We start from the raw sequence: 15,571 nt of genomic DNA on the forward strand, positions 1-15,571 counted from the left end.
TATTTTGACTATTTTGATACTAAACTGACTAGATTTGGCCTGTTACTCAGAAAAAGACAAGCAACAATAAGTACCTTTGTTTTTTATGGTTGTTTTAAATCTTTTTAGAGAGTTAAGCGATCATTTATCAGTTATTTAAAGATATAATCTATTGATTGATTGATAGTGCTACCTGTAGTGGTTCCCATGAAAAATAAATTCATGCTAATAAATGAATAAAATATTAGATGGTGAATAGAGCGGGTGCACAGATGGATGCATCACCACCATTTCCAGGTCTTTTGTTCATCGCTGCACCAACTGCTGCTTTATGGTTTCTGGCTCTGACCCACTTTTCTTGGAGGTGGGTGACGTCACTCCATGAAACATTTCTCTTGTTTTGTTTTTTTTTGTTTTGTTTTATTTTTTCTTTCCAAAGGCTGCATCGGTACAACTAAACAAGACTTGTATTCGCCATCTGTGTGTGTGTTTGTGCATGCACGGGGTGCATTGTTAATGGAAGTGTTACAGTTGACAGCTCACAGCGCAGCCACCTGGACAGTACAGTCGAGGCCTAATTTTAGCATCCGCAGGCACAAACGCAAACTGACACCATCTCTTTGTCGTTTTTTTTCTTTCCTCTTTTTGCCACACCAACAGTGACTTAAACACACACATGCACGCACACACTGGCACAGATACACACAGTGAGGCTGCAGGTCATGGCTGTTGATGGTCATTTCTGGAGTTTTTCTGATGCCCTTCTCCCTTACCTTTCTGTTTATGCTGCAAGATACTGTATCAGTACATGTTTTTTTTGGGTGGGGGGGGCTCCTGGCTTCCTGTGTCAGATCCACCCTCCATCTTTGGGTTTGTGCCAGGAAGGTTAGAGAATTAGAAGATGAAAATTCTGAAACTGGCAGGGAAAATGTCGGTGGGGAAGACTGAATTAAATGGCTGTCGTCCTTCCTGTGCAACTTGCAGTTTGTATTTGTGTTGGGGTATGAAACTGCGTCTGAATGTTTGTTATTTCTGAGCGTGTTTGTAAAATACCTGATGAACGGGACCTTGTGGTTTTCATTAGCACATGCACCGTCTTTCCTGCTTTACCTTTTTTAACGGCCCAGCTCAGTGTTGCAGGCTGCGCTCACATAGCTGCGCATCACGTGTCTCCTCATGACATCAGAGCATTTTTCTGCCTCAGCATCATTGCAGCGTTTGCGAGGTCGTCGTCGGTGCATTTGCCACTCTTAAGCAGCATGTCTTTCCTCACCTGCCTCCTCCTCCTCCTCGTGCCTCTCAGGGCCATGAGCACAGATGAGTCACTCCAACAAAAGAGCCTTTTAAAACCTCCCGTTCGCAATATGCCTGTCTATCTCTCAGACTGTATGTCAGTCTGCCTACCTGCCCGTCTCCCCTTCTTCCCCTCCTCCCTGTTTTGTTTGTGCCTGCCAGCCTTCGCCTTGTTCCACTAATTACATGTCTCCTTGTCTTCTAACCTGTCTGACTGACTGTCAGTGCATCCACATGCTTTCCCATGTGCTTAGTCAACAGCTTGACTCAATACCCACAACAACCTGGCACATCGTCCTTGCACTTAAATACTCTTATCCCATACTCCAACCTGAGCGTGCCCTGACCTGCTTATCACACAGGATCATAAACATCAACAGTTTTTTCCCTCCTCTTTTAGATTTATTGACCATCTTCCTTCGATGCTGCACTTTATAAAACAAAAGCACCAAATCTGCTTCAAATCAGTATTTAAAACACATACACAAACACTCCTGCTTCGAGATCTCAGTGGCGTATTATCGTCCTGCCTACTTACTATGCACAGCAGCACAGGTCTCCCATTCAGACTCTTGAGAGGCCTGTCCTGGTCTACTCCGCCGTGGCTGACAGCACAAGCTGTGTGTGTGCATGTGTGTGTTTTTGTTGGTTGGCCAATAGTGCCGTTTCATCTCCTTCCCCTTTGGAGCAGCTCGTTAAACAGCATCCACTCCAGAAGTAGAGCTCTGCTTTTAAAGTTATCTCATAGAGAAGTATGTGTAACCATGTGTGGTGTTGCCCTAGATGGAGGAATGTTTCATGGACTTTCTTTAGGTAGTTTTGAATTTTTTTAGGCTCTCTGGAAAAAACAGTCAGAAAACCAGTGGCTATTGTTCATCCCTCTCTCAAAAATCAGGTGTAAATCTGCATGTTGATGGGGAAAGCTTGGTGTGAGTTCTTTTGCATGTGCGCTCTATTTAATCATGGGGAGAAAGGTATAATTGTAGTGTTTTGAAGGTGGTTCCTTTTTTTTTTTATTGAAGGCTATGTTAGTGGCACCCACTTCCTGTAGGTCGAAGGGTGGACCTCGTGTTGCTATAATAATAACACGTTCTCTGTGGCGGTGGTGTTCCTCCTGTTGTGAGGTTGTTTCCACTTCTCGGGACATTTTCTAAAGTTAGAGTTCCACTTTTCCAAGATTATCCTGAACCTTAGACTATAATATATTGTCAGAACTGAAAATATCATATTTTGAGTCCCACCGATGCTAGGAAAAGGGATTCATGTTTTCTTTTTCTATAGGTGCTTCCCAGAGCTATGACTCAATGCTGGTCAGTGTGCTGCTTTTCTTCAGTCTTCATGTAGTTTTTTAGGTTTGGCAGTGTCCTGTCCTGGTTGGCCTCATGTCCTTCAGCTTTTCCTACAATTACATTACAGTGTCTTGAGAAGAGACTGCAAATTACGTTAGCACTTCTGCTAGCAGCCCTCTGAACGGAAGCAATTAGGTCATTAAACAGTGTGCACCACATGCTGTTGTTCTCCTCTCGGTTAATGAAGCCCCACACATTACGTATTCTTTCAGATTCATGTCATTCAGACACATTTAAGTCATTTTGGAATCCAAACATGGCATAATAATTGACAGCCACTTTCAAATAATGTTGATCAGTGGAGTAGTAGTGCAGTTATTCCCACCCATAGTTCCACACATATACCATGTTGGAAGAAGGCAATGCATGCTTCTACTTGTTGCTCCCTGTTGTACCTATGCATGTTTTGCAGTAACTTTTGGCAGACTTCCAGTGTTTTGTTTTTTTAATCCTCAAAACAATTTCACAAAGAACAAGTCATCAGAATAAAGAGAAGCATTATAAAGGTCACAAATAGAAGTGAAACAAGCAACAAAAACAAAAAAACAAACAAACATGAAAATGAAGTGAAATAGAAATGTAGGTTTTATAGCATATATTAGTTGAAACACTATTTCTGTGGCCTTGGTGCAGCTGCTGTGTGCATACTGATATTGAACTAACACACACAGAATACTCTTTTATTAACACAGCTGTAAACCTGTCAGCACTTTCCTGGGGGCACCACAGGATATACAGGACAGTGACATTAAAGGAAGAAAAAGAAGGGAGGCCAAAAGAGGGGTGAGAAATATAGAAAGGCATTTATTGAAGACTGTCCTAGCCTGAAACAAGATGACTGCGTAAAGAAAAGTGCATGTATGTGACATGTTGGATGGAAAACAGCTCACTGAAAAAAGTGCTGATAAAAGAAGAGATAAGACCGAGAATCGTATGTTTTGATGGGGCCCTAAGTCAATAAGAAACTAGGAAGAGAATGAGCTAGCAGCATCATGGAGGATAATTCTGTACAACCACGTGTTGATAATGCACTTGAACTGAAATCGCACCAGTTGAATAAATATGAGGACTGAAGCAGATGGAGTGACCCCAAATCCTCAGATTCAGTTTGAGGCCAGACTGACTTACTTTGAGGGTCAATCCAGATTAGAAGATGCCAGACCCCATGGGGAGCACGTCGTGTGTTGCTGCCTTTGTAGAGCAGCTGTTTTAGGAACAAATGAAGCTCTATCACCCTTTTACATTACGGGCTGAGCGAGCAACACAGTGTTCATGCCACACGACCTCTGACAGATGCCTCGCTGCGATCAGAGGGAAGGAAACTGTTGAGCCACTGGATGAGAGAAGGCATCTTTAGTCAGGCTTTGATTAGATGAAACCTTTGTGGGTTGAGCTTGATGTCAGCTAGGGGCGAGTTTCTGTTCATAATTGCATCTCACACATATGTTTGTGTTCTCTTCGTTTCTTCGCTTCAGTAGAAATGCGTTCTTGTTTGCCTCCAAATCCTCATCACCTGGTTTCCATTAATATTCATCAATCTCTTTTTTTCCTTGAGGTGTGACCATGTCTCCACATATGCTCTTAAAGTAATCTGTGTGTGTATAAGGACAAGCCTCTGAATTTGAGCTCAGAAGCAAAGCAAGGCTGAATATGTTTGCAGGATCAATGAGAGTATTTCTGGGTAAGACTCCTTATAACCAGCAGACCTTTTTTGGATCGATTTCCCATTTTGGTTCCAGCCACGTCGATGCAAAGATCAGTGTAGTAAAAAATACAGTATCTCAAATCAAGGGAATAAAAGGTTAACACTTTCAGTTCAGGTAAAACTTAGATTCAACAGGATATTCGATTCACTGTGGTCTCATGTGCATCTTCGTGACCTCAAAGTGATGTAATTCCTTATTAATTTATTACGATGATGACGTTTGTCTTTAATTCGCAAGTCAACGGTGTTGAATTTGAGTAACTCAGGATCAAGGACGGGAGCATGATACCTTGTTTGTGTGTGTGTGTGTGCTTTCCTGTGCGTGGGCCAGTGAGAAGTACTGTAGCATCAGGTTCCTGCTCTGAGGCTGCAGTGTGTGTCTGCATGCGGTATGAGGAAGAGATCGGTTGGTCATGAGATGATGAGCTCACGATCTGACAAGGACGAGGAAGAATGAGAGTTGAGGAATTATGATGGAGGGGGAGAACTGGGCTTTCATCTGGGGTAAGAACAAGACGGGAGCGTTACACATGACGACAAAATATTTACGGGACAAAACAAATCAGCTGTACTGTATCTCTAACTGAACCGCTTCATCACGACGTTCCAGTGCTGTTTTTAGTTCATTTTGTGTAAACTATTTGTTCAAGATGCATCCTGGTAGTGCAGGAAAAACAAGAGCTTGAGCTCTTTCTTTAAAAAAAAATATGGTATGGGAGTTAGTAGTATTCTCCAGTTTCCTTTATATCCTACTTTTGTTTTCCAGCTACACTGAGCTGAGGTTGGATGTGCAGCTATCCAACTCCTGTACCTCTCTCAAAGTCTAGAGTTTGTGTGAGACCTGCCTTTATTTTTCCCAAAAGCTACAGAAAGTTTTCTTGAGGCCAATACACACACTCACAAATGTTGCCTTAACAATCCACTCAACAGTTGTGTTTCTGGTCGGTGAGCTGCTTCATTAGAGCAGCAGGAGTGCGAAGCCTTGTTCAAGGACAAGCAATTTGAACTGGCAGCCGTACGGGTAATCAGTACATCAGGGATCTCACATGCTATTTGTAGCGTAATGGACTGTAGTTTTGTATATTATTAGCTGTTTTCTATGTACTCCATGGCTGTCTAAGCTGTTCTCGTTAAATACTTGGCACATTCATCATTATTTTTATTTTTTTATAGCTCTAATGATTTTTTTTATTTCAAAAAGCAGCCTTGATGAATCCAAGGCAGTCTGTCTGTCTGTGGTGACCATGGGCACATTTTTAGTTTGCCCTCACACTGATAGACCCAGCCACTCAATAATACATAAAAGAGGCCACCTTTAAACCCCCTGGATGATGGATGTGGGACAGCTTACCTCACCTACCCTTTAACCAACCCACAGGTGCCACCTTTTAGCCACAACCCCTTGGTGTCACTTCTTGTAACGGTTTCTCTCCTCTGTTCCTTCAGGATTGAAAAAACGTACCAGGAAGGCCTTCGGGATACGGAAGAAAGAGAAGGACAATGACTCTACGTAAGTCCTCACCCCCCTTCCTCATGTGTAATCCAAAGAGCATATTAGTCGTCTGTCACTGCTGAGAGTATTTACAGTGTTGCTGAGCGGTGGAGCAGAGAGCCAGCTCAAACCTCAGAACTGGAGTTTGTTATTTTAAGTAATAAAATTGATACAGGAACAGCAGGCCGTGCTTATACACGCACACACACACACACACACACACACACTGCAGCAGAACAGGAGGATTACAATAAGTAAGAACAATTACAGGATTAGTATTAAATACAGTTCCTGTGGAAAAAGAGGTTAGACAGCTGCAGCTCCATTAACTTTGCAGTCTAAGAGGTTAGAGCGGTCATGAGCCACTGTGGTATATTGTGTATTGTATTGTGCAAGTGGATCACTTAAACTGCCAGTATGTATCATCTGTGACGTATCATCACAGAGCTTCAAATTAATGTCTCAGTACTTTAGTGCATCCAGCGGCTTTGACTTAGCTTGTTTGCACACAGCTGATGTTATTTGCGAAATGTTCTGAAATTATGCAAATAACACATGACTCAAAATACATGTAATAGACCAATTAGATAGGGTATGAAGTACTGGGAGGGTCTGATGAATATTTGTAAAAAGTGAAATCAGGGGTGTTTATCCAGTTTCTAACTGTGCGCGAGACACTCAGACACACTGTAAATGGTCTGTGTGCTGGGATGTCTGTGGGAGTCGATCTGTGGAGTGAATAAGTATAGCCGGAGTGTGGTTATGTGAGAAGATTTTCTTTGAACACCCCTTTTTACATATTTAGGCTCAACTAATTAGCCAAAGCACTTGATGTCAGAATGAAGAGCTTGCGTGTTAAATGACTTTTATGTTCTTCTCCTCTTTTTTTTTCTTCTTCTTCTTTTAATTTCTCACAGGGGGTCCCCAGACAGAGACGGGGGTGTAAGTAACGGAAAAATATTTAACATATATCAGACGTTTTATTCATTTGTAAATTAGTCTCTGATGTACTCATCAGAAATCAAGTCTGGTGACTGTGAGGTACATTATTTGCTTTCTGTGCTCTTTTTACTTGCCAGGAACCCCAAGAGGTTGAATCGGTACTGAACACAGCTCCAGTCCTTTAGAGTAGTAGTAGTAGTAGTAGTAGAAGTAGTAGTAGTGGTGGTAGTAGTAGTAGTAGTAGTGGTAGTAGTAGTAGTAGTAGTAGTAGTAGTAGGACAGTGTAGTGTGTAGAGCTTGGATTTGTTATAGACACCACAGTATGGGTTCTTGAGCTCATTAGCTGCCAGTTTTGCAGTTTCAGCCCTGTTTTCATTAGCAGCCTCCTAAAGAGGGAAGGAAAGAGGGGGGAAAAGAGGGACAGCAGGAAATTCCCCAGTGACATTTTGGGATGGCCTGGAGAGATGTACTGTACTGTAACTTGAAATATTATACAGCACTGCTGGCCAATCTGCACCATGTAGGATAATAACAATAAGTCTCATCATCACCAAGAGTCCATTAGCAACCGGGCAGATATGAATTTACGTTTGCAAAAATGTTTCAATAATGGTATTTAGTTAAATGAGTTTAGACGATGCAAACAAGAAAAAGGGGCAAGAGAGACAGAACATCAGTGCCTGTGAGAGTAATTGTAGACACTTAAGAGCAGTCTCAGATGACATGATATTCAGACACAGTACGATCAGGCTTTGTAAGGTTGAGTTAGTTGCACCATAGTTCCACACTACAGTAGAAAAAAAACATCCAGTTGTAGTAGTGCAGTGTACAGTATACTGTAGCTCCAGTGCGTGGTTGGTTTTCACTCATCCTGTTTCTCTCCTCTCAGTCTCAGAAGAAGACCAACGGGGCCCCAAATGGTTTCTATGGAGACATCGACTGGGACAGATATGTGAGTAGAAAAAAAACCCACATGTGGAATATTTATTTTACACTTATTTGATCAGGTGATTCAGCTGATTCAGTCGACATCAACTCACCTTTCCTCTTCCCCATTGAAAGCTGCTGTTTTGTTTTCCCTTGCACCGGATTAGCTTTTTGTATTGATCTGCATCATTGCAAAATCAATGATGAAATGAAATCAGTGATTACAGGCAGTAAGTCAAGTCAGTGGGTTACTTTCACTATTGTCATTTGCTACATTTTATTGCTTGCATTGTAGGCTGGGATTATGACTCTGTCAATATGTACTCGGTCATGTTTCATTAAGCAGGGAGCCCAGTGTTTGTTATGACTGAAGGTCCCTGTGTTTATCGTCTGAAAATGTCAATGGGAACTTAAACTGTAGCTTAATGAACCTGCAGCACACCAACTGAATCAACTTCTGTTTCCATTCTCAAGTTTTTATTTTCTTCCAACTAGTATCTTCACGATGTGTCACATGCGTATACAACATGACGTAATACAGATATTTTAGGAGATTTACACTTACTCACCGTTTGTGTTTCAGAACTCTCCTGAGGTGGATGATGAGGGCTACAGCATGAGACCTGATGAGGAGGAGGAGGAGGGAGATATCCTCACCTATTCTTAGTCATTTCACAGAATTAACTTGCCTTATGTTTCCCTGCTAACTTAGTCACACTGGCTTGCTAAAAATGGATTGCCTCCATTGTTGAGATAAGATTAGATTTTTTTGTTGTAAATCTCATTTACCGGGGAATGTATTTTATCCCCTTTTTTATAAGCTACTGGGCCAGTGTGGGTGTGCTGGGGCAGTCAAAACCATTCCATGTATTTTTTTATTTTTTTTACTGCGAAAAACACATGAAAATCCTGTCAATCCATTTGCATAGGATGATTAAGTGCGCCAGCTGCTTAACAAAGTGTCAAAACATCCAATTACAAAGCGCTAAATAAAGCTCAAAAGGCATGAAACAGTGCCACAGAAGAATGACTCATTGATGCACCAGACGTGAACAGGAAGTTGAAGTGAGGAAAAGCCCCACAACAAATTTGTGAAATCAATATACTGATTCATAGAGACATTTAATGTGTGCAGTAAATGCAAACTTAAATTTGTATTAGATCTTGGCCATAATCCCTCACTGTATCTCTTAGTTTATTCATTAGTAATGTGTGTAATGTCGCAATAGGTGTCACAAGCAAAAATACAGAATAATATTTTGTCCCTCCACTTTATCAGCTGCACTCAGATGCTGTTGTTTTTTCTAGAGCAGTAACACTTTCAAGACTAATTAATTAGGTGGTAGAGACACAGAGCAAAGATTGACCTTCCCCGTTTCAACTGATAAATTAGTTAGGAGTTACCAAGGATGTGGTTCTAAGTTTAGACGCCCCAACACAATCACATATAGTTGCTCTCTTAACATGTTTTATAAATACTAGACTGTTTGAGGAAAGGGACTTTGCTTTCCAAGACTTTGCTTTCCTTGACTCAGTGCTTCCACCTACCATCAAGAAACCCCACTTCTTCTCCTCTGACGAGTCGGAAGGAGAGGAGGACCACAGGAAAAAATTCAAAATCAAGATCAAGCCGCTGCCGTCAAATCAGGTCACGTCGACACCCTCGGTCGACGTGCTCAAAGCTTCCATAGGCAACATAGCTCTGTCCCCGTCTCCTCTGGTGAGTAGCTCTGACGTCACTGCTGGGTTTCACTCACCGAGCGTCTCATGTTAGTGTGCAGTTGGTTAAAATGTGCGTGTGCAAATCTCTCCTGAGTCCTCATTGTCTAACTTCCCTTTGAATAATGTAGAAGTAGTAGAAGTAGGCATAGATTTTTATGTGCATAGACATGGTCGAGCATGCGTCTTACATACTGATGATTTGTTTCCCCACTGGGATCCTGCATGATATGTGAGTGCTTGTATCTACTGAGCTGCTGCCCGTCTCTGCAGTGTGTATTCTGCTTTATTCCACTGTTTCAGGACTCTTAATGGTCAGTAATGCCAGTATGCAAGACTACGTAATGTCTCTGTGTGAGTCCTAGACTGAAATCACAATCCGTGTCCTTGTAATGAATAGGCGGCAGCTGATTATATGATTCCATATAGTTAAGTCTTAATGATTGTGATACTTCTTCTCACGACGTGCAGCTGTCAACTAGTGCAGAGTGAAGGTCCTGTTTGAAACGACACAGCTCAACTTATGAGTCAAGCTCACATCCAGTCTCTGGACAGCCTGTAATTAGCAGTACTGGGACTCCAAATCAGGTTTTGGCCTCCCCTGCCTTTATAGCTCCTACCTACATTTCCAATGTTCTCCAGTGAGGGCGATTAGCTTCAGTGTCCGCTTTGAATAATTCAGGTTGGAAAGTGGGCACAATGAGCCCATGAGTCGGTCTGCTGTATGGTGAGATTGCTTGTGGTCATTTGAGCTTCAGCCCTTAATAATTCAGTCCAGACTCAGTGTGTTGATCCACAGACTCTGTTCATCTGATCAGGTGTGAAGGTCTTTTTGTGCTGGCAATGGTAGCGTGCACATGTGAAGGAGAAATTAGGAAAGCACTGTTTATTTTTTTCCCCTGTTTTTTTTTTTTTTAATTGGTAAATAAGACAAATGTTTCATTGGTATATTCCAGTTTTACTCAGATCAGTTCAAGTCTAACTAGTTTGAGAACTGGTGTGAAATTCAGCCAGATGAGTTGACAGGGGTCATGATGCCACAATTGTGTTCCTTAATCTGTGGCTCAAATTGATTCTCACCATGTCAGACTTTTTGATCCATCTTGTTTCACGTAAAGCTTCTGTTGAATGATTTTGTAATAAAAAATAAAAAAAAACATAGTGAAAGGTTAATCATTAAAACCATCCGTTTATTAAAAATGCCAAACGTTCGACCTCTTCACATTTGAAGATTTTCCCCTCCTACATTACTGTGGTTGTAAATTGAATCTTTTGGTTCTAGACTTTGTGCAATTTGAAGAAATCAAATACTGACTCCTGAGTAAATAATGATGAAATGAAGAATTAAAGAAATGAAGTTTTGCTCTTCATTGCATTGCAGTGTTATGGTCACAATCAGGAAGTAATGTATGGGACCTTTTTTTCCTCAGGCAATTTACCCAAAATAAGCTTTTTGAAATTCCTATAACGCAGTCAGTGTCAACCAGGATCAGGACATTGGAATTACTAGTCTGTCTGTCTTTGTGATTACGAAACTTCCACCTTCACCTCGACCAGTTCAAATTAGCATCACGTTTGCCCAGACAGAGCTTTTCCCTCGCACATAAATTAAATGAGTCACACAGTCACTCCCAGTCCCTGGCAACACAGGCTAACCTTGGCTGTGGACTGACAATAAAAATGGTCTGATGAAAAGAGGCCGAGGAGCCAAATGTTAACTGGCCTCCGAAAGCAAACACCGATTCTTTCCACTTCTTTCTTTCCCTTGAACTAGTCCAGTCAAACTTTACTCCCAGACTAAAACATTCAAAAAAAGCAAGCCTCACACTGGATAACAACCCAGAGCCATTTGAATATCCCTGAAATATCTTACACACTGATTTTACTCTTCCTGTCCTTGTTCTCTTCATTTAATATGACATTGCAAGGTCTCACCCCATCTTAGAGACACCTGCCAAGTATTACACACCCATATTGATATCGGGTGTTGCATATAGCATTCTGCATTAGCTTCTTTTCTGTGCTTATTATTTGGCATATTCTGCATGAATTATTCATACGTACACAAGCGCTGTGAGAGGGACATGATGATGCAGGTTAACAGCTTATTTCACATAAAAGCTAAGCCAGGATTCTGTGTTGACATCATGTTAGACGGAGTCGTGTGTAATGTGTAGGTGGGGGAATGAAGGATTGACTGAATGCATCGTGGAGCCATAGTGCTACACCGGCTTTATTTGTCTATGTTGATGATTGCAGTTGTTGTAAATGACTGCCTGAATTTTGTTTTTCTTTTTGATGTTGATGCACTGTCTGCTCCAGTCTTGTAACGACGTCACCCGTCTCTTCTCTCTGTCTTTTTCACTCATCCTTCGCTGCCTCTAATGATGATGCTAACCTCTGTAGAGGAGTCCGGTAAGCCCCTGCTTTGCATGTTTGATGTATTTATGTCATTTTTATGTTTCTTGGCTGTTCAGTCTCTCATCGCTCATGACTGGCCTGTGAAATCTGCTGTGTTGCTGGAAATAAGCAAACCAGAAATGAAGCAAGATATTAACCAAGTGTGTTTCAACTGTAGGTTTTATAATAGGCCCAGCATTTATTACACCAATATAATGCATGTATGTGACTGCTCAGCATTTTTATGACACATGGAAGTGGATTTGTTTGCCTGCTTACAAGACGGCTTATTTTAGTTTTTTTCCCTGCTGACTAAGATATCTTAAATCTGATTTTAATTGATTCTGGAGTTTCCACTTCTCAGTCCAAGTAAAAGACTTAAAGCAGTGAAGGAGGCAAAGGGAAGGTCAAAGTTGGAGTTAAAATGTTAGAAGTTAAAAAAAGGAAAGAAAAAGACATACTTACTTACATCTTACACCATGTTTTCCATCATCTTACTGTCTGCCAGTATTTTGTCTTACAACATTTTATTTTTGAGAAATTTTTCATGTTTCAGAATATCTTCCACTGATATAGAAAGCAACAGCGCAATCTGGTCTACACAGGGAGTCCCTTCAGGGAAAGCCACTCACTCTGTGTTGAGATATGAACTGCCACGATTACAAAATGCTTCATTACTCGGCACCAGAGGCAAACATGCAGTGTTGAATTTCAAAAATGAAAATCTCCTCATCTTTTATAATGCCTGATTTCAATTATATCACACACTGTGCTGTCTGTGTACAACAGTTTTCTCATTTTAAAGATCAGTGACAGTAGCTGATGGAGGCTAAAAGGTCACAGTGCTTTACTCTGAACACTTCCTGTTTACATAGCGCAGGGAGACACTGATTGGCTATGACAAACGGTGTTGCCCTGTATCCTGCACCAACTCATCCAATAACATTAATCCTTTCCACCAGCATGTCCCACCCCTTTGTTGCATCACTTTAATCACTCATGGCTCACTGAACAACTGGAACAAGCACGAGAGAGAGAGGGCTGATGCGAGGGGGAACTGGATGCAGGCAGATGGAGAGATTTCCGTAGAAACGATCGAGACCAACAGGGCAGATGGGAGACTTACAAGAGGGAACGAGGGGAAACATACAAAAGATCAGATGGCAAAAACTACAGTTTTAACACAGAAATATGACCACATAAAGACCCAGTGATGGAGAAGTGATTGCAGCAGCTCGGCAGCGTATTTTGGGTATTATCCAAACACACGGGGTTTACATACAGATCATATTAAGGATTCAGGCAAATACCCTTCAATTGTAACATTTTGTTTTCCCTCATCATCACAAACAGAAGATTGCGATGTAAGCATAAAGACAAACATGCAGAGCTGCTTCCTGATCCCCACTTGCCTTGTTACACACGACTTATTGAGCAACTTGCATGTATAGACAAAACTCCTTAAGCTGGATAAGACAACAATCTAACACAAAAGAGCCTAACACTGTTTTTATGGACAAATCTGAGCCACCAAGCCAAAATTCTTCCTCACCCCTCCTGGTATATATAGTATGATGTCTGCTTTACTGATTTGTCACTCTCTGACCAGGTATCTCTTCTCTCTTCCTTTTTGCTGGTCACAGAGACGTAGCCCGGTAAGTGTCCTTTTCTTCTGTCTCCCAGGGGTCAGGCTAAATATGTCACACGGCTTCTTGTACCCTTTTTTTTGCTTGACAACTTGACCTTGGGTTTGGTTGAATAAGACTGAATACACATAGGTGCATCAGCCGCCGAATCGGTGGGTTAAAGCTTTAAGATAATTTGCAGATTTATGTAGAAATATTTCCAGATTCTCAAGACAAGTTGTGTGCTTGGTGCTTCTCTTTCATCTCAAATGGCGTCTACCTCAGTCTGTGTAGTGGGTAAAAATTTGCACTCTTGAGAGCTGGATCTTTTGATGTCTGTCTTCAGTCACTCCCCATCGTTGTGTCTTCTCATCTGCTCCTGTCTCTTCCCCTCCCTCTGTCTCCATATCTGCCCTCGGCCTTTCTTGGCCTCTTGTGTCCCTCTCATGGCAAATTCATACATATGCTTAAATACGTGTTTATAATCCCAGCTGGAGAGTGTTGTTTGTGCTGGTGCCTCTCCAACAACAAAAACAAAAACTCATTTCTCTTTTAATCTTCTTACGCTTCAACCTTATCAGTCTCGCACCTTCCTGAGTACCAGGGATGACTTCTTAAGACTTCAAAAGCATGTTTTGAAAGCTTTCCAATATTTCTCGCTTTGACACCTCAAACCAGTGCTCACGGCTGTTAGTTGACTGCAGACAGCAGCAGCATGTTACCAAGATGCCATTTTTTGGCTCGTGTGTTATGGTTAGTGAGCTTTACATCCCCTTAATTTGAATTTAAGTGATATAATGATATAGATATTTATCTGATATTGCTGTTGATGGGATTTGTTACAACTCTCTGGCACATATCAATGAATGTGTTCAGTTTGTGTACTGTAATGTAGTCTAAAAATACTACAGTATCACTGATAATGATGCTATTTATATTATAATCACCTCTGCAATGCAGGCCAGCAGTAGCCTATTTTGTTTGTTTGCAATTAATAAATAAGGGTATAAATAAATAAAGGATTTAAATGTGTTCTGCAGTCAAGAAGTTGATTTATGGCGTAGAAATAAGAGTTTTTCCTGCACCGCTGTGTGTGTGTGTGTGTGTGTTTGTGTGTGTTGTTGCCTGCTGCTGTGTACTGTAGCTTGTAGCTGCCACTGGTCAGGAAGTTCCAGAGGTCTCATCAAATTAAGTCAACCCAAGGCTGCAGATCATCCTCTGACCTTCTCTACTGTACACTCTGCGTCACTGTTCTGTTTGAGCCACACAGCTTTCTCATAATTAATCCAGTTGAGAGCTCTGACATTTTACATTTTTCTGTGTATTTTGCAACAGCGTGCTTCTCAGTGGTGACTTGGCTTTTGCACATAACTTTAACTCTTTGTTGTCTACACTCTGAGGGTTTGTGTGCTTGTGTTTTTACGTTTCACTGTTTTCTTTTCCTATTAACAGGGTTTGAAAAGGAATACATCCAGTAAGTATCAAGTTCACTTTTTAATGGTGATGAATTAGGAGAATTTGATGCAAGGGCCACACTTGGTAACACATCTATCATGTGGTTCCCAGGTGAGGAGATTGCCAGACCGAGACGTGTCGTCCCTACTGTTCCCACTGTGGCCCCCACACCAGCTCCAGCACCACAACCCCCCAGGTAGGTACCTCACTGTTGACTCTCCCCCCACAGACATACTGTGTGTGTACTGTACATGCATACAACACAGTCACAGCAGTTTATTGACAGAACGCTTAAGTATTAGCAACAACTTTAAGCATAGCCACTAATTGCCTTCATGGCATTGCTTTCATGGTAAATCTGCCCACACAAGCAGCCATTGCAACACATTTTGCTATTACAGTGGAGTTAGCAACCTGTTACTTGCAGCAAGTTCTCTCCACCTCTGAAACACTTCACCAGTATTTACACTTATGAGGAAAATGTAAGCGCAAACAACCAATAAAACCCTCTGAAAAAAACCCATAATTGGCTCTCACTTCTGGGCGAGAATTTCTGAAGCAAGAGAGTGTGTCAATGCTCATTACTTCTGTTTGGTAGATCCTACTATAAATTGCATCGCTTTCGTTTCGCAGCAAATCAGATTTTCTCAGTTACTTCTATATTAAATAACTACATTTATAATGG

The 15,571-nt window shown here is 41.4% G+C and overlaps 1 protein-coding gene across 9 annotated transcripts in view; it reads left to right on the forward strand.

Moving 5' to 3' along the window:
* sgip1a (SH3GL interacting endocytic adaptor 1a) overlaps window positions 1-15,571 on the forward strand; it is a 57,631-nt gene that overhangs the window by 20,613 nt on the left and 21,447 nt on the right. For 6 of the 9 annotated variants that reach the window (XM_083970672.1, XM_083970676.1, XM_083970677.1 and 3 more), the window contains exons 3-10: window positions 5,773-5,836; window positions 6,736-6,760; window positions 7,650-7,712; window positions 8,271-8,334; window positions 9,232-9,407; window positions 13,450-13,461; window positions 14,884-14,905; window positions 14,998-15,082. In XM_083970672.1, coding sequence (XP_083826798.1) covers window positions 5,773-5,836; window positions 6,736-6,760; window positions 7,650-7,712; window positions 8,271-8,334; window positions 9,232-9,407; window positions 13,450-13,461; window positions 14,884-14,905; window positions 14,998-15,082 — 511 coding nt within the window. Of the gene's footprint in view, window positions 1-5,772; window positions 5,837-6,735; window positions 6,761-7,649; window positions 7,713-8,270; window positions 8,335-9,231; window positions 9,408-11,943; window positions 13,462-14,883; window positions 14,906-14,997; window positions 15,083-15,571 lie in introns of those variants that run through there. The other 3 variants (XM_083970674.1, XM_083970675.1, XM_083970680.1) reach the window with 2 other exon arrangements.

This window comes from Trachurus trachurus (genome assembly GCF_905171665.1).
Source record: "Trachurus trachurus genome assembly, chromosome: 4".
Taxonomy (NCBI): Eukaryota; Metazoa; Chordata; class Actinopteri; order Carangiformes; family Carangidae; genus Trachurus; species Trachurus trachurus.